Source organism: Echinococcus granulosus (genome assembly GCF_000524195.1).
Source record: "Echinococcus granulosus chromosome Unknown EG_S00018, whole genome shotgun sequence".
Lineage (NCBI taxonomy): Eukaryota > Metazoa > Platyhelminthes > Cestoda > Cyclophyllidea > Taeniidae > Echinococcus > Echinococcus granulosus.
Window position 1 is genome coordinate 420,190 of NW_020170398.1, and position 2,995 is coordinate 423,184.

The 2,995-nt window shown below is 39.4% G+C and overlaps 1 protein-coding gene across 1 annotated transcript in view; it reads left to right on the forward strand. All coding sequences in view use genetic code 11, as the record gives it.

The window, feature by feature from the left end:
• Nucleotides 1–473: 473 nt before the first annotated feature.
• The window catches only part of EGR_03453 (hypothetical protein), a gene marked incomplete at both ends in the record, with an annotated part of 2,930 nt that continues 408 nt past the window's right edge, over nucleotides 474–2,995 (forward strand). The window contains one exon of the mRNA XM_024492702.1: nucleotides 474–665. Coding sequence (XP_024352835.1) covers nucleotides 474–665 — 192 coding nt within the window. The remainder of the gene's footprint in view (nucleotides 666–2,995) is intronic.

Sequence of the window (2,995 nt, forward strand, 5' to 3'; positions counted from 1 at the left end):
CTTACGAAGTGTAATTACTTTCTCATTTTAGCGAACTAACCTTTACATTTACAATGTGAAGTAAAGCTAAACGCATACATCACAACTAAATCCAAGTTCCTGTTTTACCCGAATTAACTTCAACAGGAACCTTTGATAATAATAAAGTGCTATTTAACATGAGGTAGATCTTGGCTAACCGGACGAGGACCCAGATATCAGTCACTGAACTATTTATTGAATAGTCGTAGGGCATTCCTCCTTTGCGTCTATTTTTTAGGTGCTATGAAAAGCGCATTCCTAGAGTAGCGATGATCGTGAGATGCATCGGTCAAGGGTCGAATACGTAATTTTACCCTCTTTGACATTTGTACATAGTGTAAGGTACGGCCATCACCCTTGGAGTCGTTCGTCGAGAGCTTTATAGGTTGGAAATTAAATGTACTGTTGCGATCATCGCCCACGTTGCTAGACGTCTACCTGCACCCAAGAGCATGGAAAATGAAGTAAATAAAGTAAAAATAAAGTTTTCTGTTAAGAGGAATGTGAGAGTCGGAGATATGAAGCAAATAAATAGGTTTTTTATTCGTTTTAGTAGCAAATTAGTAGCTACAGAAAGCTTTCCAAAATATATTACTCCATTAAAATTTAAGCTAGCTGTGAGTTCTACTGTTATGAAACATTTTGTCTCCAAAACAACTGATAAAGTCTAGCCCAAGTCACCTTCGTTTCTACCACACTTTTATCTCTTAAATCTCTATTTACATGTGATCATGGGATCGTTTGAAGCAAAGGAAATGGGCTAATCACCTTGAAAAATGTGCTGTTTATGGAAGATTAGAATGAGACAGTAGCCTTTCCATCCTAAAGCAAGAAATGTGGTCTTCTTGCAGGTTTGAAGAATAAAACATTGTTTTGACTGACTAGTCTTGATCGTTTCCCAAGAAAATTTTTCTCTGACGTTTGAGCCATACCGTAGATAAATCCTGGCCATAATTATTTGGTCTTCAACAAGTGAATAATTCCTAATGGCGTATTGCGCCTGCAGCCCACCACGAAGCACAGCCTCGTGGAGATGACGTGGTGTGTACCCTAGAAGCGAATGGGTAGCTTGAGGATAGTCGGGGTTGGAATGCAAAATCAAAATGCATTTCACAAGTCAATCAAAAATAATCGGCATGACACGGCGCATTCTCGCAATGTAGGCAAAGAATTTCGTTGAAACCAGTTGTTTCATCAATCAAGGCATTGAATATCACTGAAAGCTCTTGACACGTAATTCTTCTTTAATAATTCCAAAGGTGGAGGATCTTTCTCAACATGATGCAGTTACCCCCCAACGATTATCACCATAACAAAGTACTCTTTTTAATCCATTCATGTACATCTCTCCGCATTCTATTTAGTAACTTCTTAAGAGAAGCCATCTTCTGCAGCCGCAGTCAAGCAAACCGCCACTGTTTACTAAATTTGAGTTCACACTTCCGACAGTAACTACCTTTTTTGACGAAATTTACAATTTGGAATAGCACAACAGAAGTGAAATTTGCTTGCAAGGAAAATAGATTTAGTGGAAGGCAAATGTAATACGATAGTGGTTTATCCCTCGGTTCTGGTGAGGCGCCACTTTTGTACTTTGAGTTGACCTTCTTGTACCTCGCTGGGTGGGGCTGGCCTTTTAAGCCATGCCAGTAGCCCAGACACCCTCTCTGCGCTGAATATATGTATTCTGCCCGAGTATGGTGTCTTCTTTTCCAGTTTTATTCTATAATGATGCCGGTACATGGAAATTAGTCAATTGAAACTGACACTAGAATTAATATAGATGCAGTGTTACCAGTGGGGGTAATCAAATTTAACTGCTATAAGCGTTTGCAATGGAAATCATCTTTTTACATTTAGGATCGAGAATTTGACATCAGCGTAGTCGTTTTTGAAGAAAGATGTCTTCTCACCGGGTTTCAATTTTCTCCACAGGCCTTTAATTCCTGGAGCAGTGCCCTTGTTTTCAACCGAAGATAGTCTAAATTTGAAAGCTTCTTATTTGTATCGGTAGGAGGTTTTTTTGGAGGGACGAGGTCTTATGAGGCCCACACTTAAGTACTTTTCATGAAAAGTTTCTCTTTCACACTTTTACTGTATATAATGTTGGATAGATAGATCTCAGCCATAATAGTTTGATTAGTAACAAGTAAACAATTCCTAGTGAAATGCTGCGCCTGCATTCAAATACACATGCACAGGCACATAAAATGGGGCAGTCTTGGGTTGCAGTGATGTGTGTTAAAAGTACGGGTTTGAAGAGTGGCGGTGGGTGTTTTGCTGATGACAGATGGTGTGAGCATTCAGTTAACAAACCAAGCCATTCTTGATTAAACGGAGTTTTCAAATGAAGGAATGAGCACTATCAAGATTAGGTACTTAGGTATTTGCATTTCAAAAATACCCGTTTGCCTTCAGCACTGATTTAAAAAACCATCTAAAGAGAGCCTCTTAAGGTCCATTACTTCCTTTGTCAATACCTCCTAAATTAACTGCTCGTCGAAAAAAGTTCATATTTGAATTAAAATAATCCACTTATAAAAAATAAGAGCCTTTATCCTGTGCTACCAATAGACTGTGCTCTTTGTAGCACAGGTACAACTCAATTCAACATGCAATAAAATAACAAAGCACTACAAGGCAGCAAAGTGCTTGCAAACAGAGGTTAGGAATAACTTTGCAATACATTAACTGATTGTTTAACGATCAGTATTGGTAAAAGACCACTTTGTCTTGGCCATTGTACCTCACCGGGTAGGCTGGCCTTCGGGACATGCCAGCAACCCTATTAACTTCTGTAGGTCGAACATTCATATTCTGCACAGGTATTATACCTTCTTTCATCTTCAGAGAAGGCTTGGAACCCCACATTAGTAGTGGTGGAAGGCGAACCCAATCTTAAAGGACATCCATCCCGATTTCCACTGCTGGGTAATAAACCTTAGCGGGGCAGAAGAAGCACATACGCCACAGA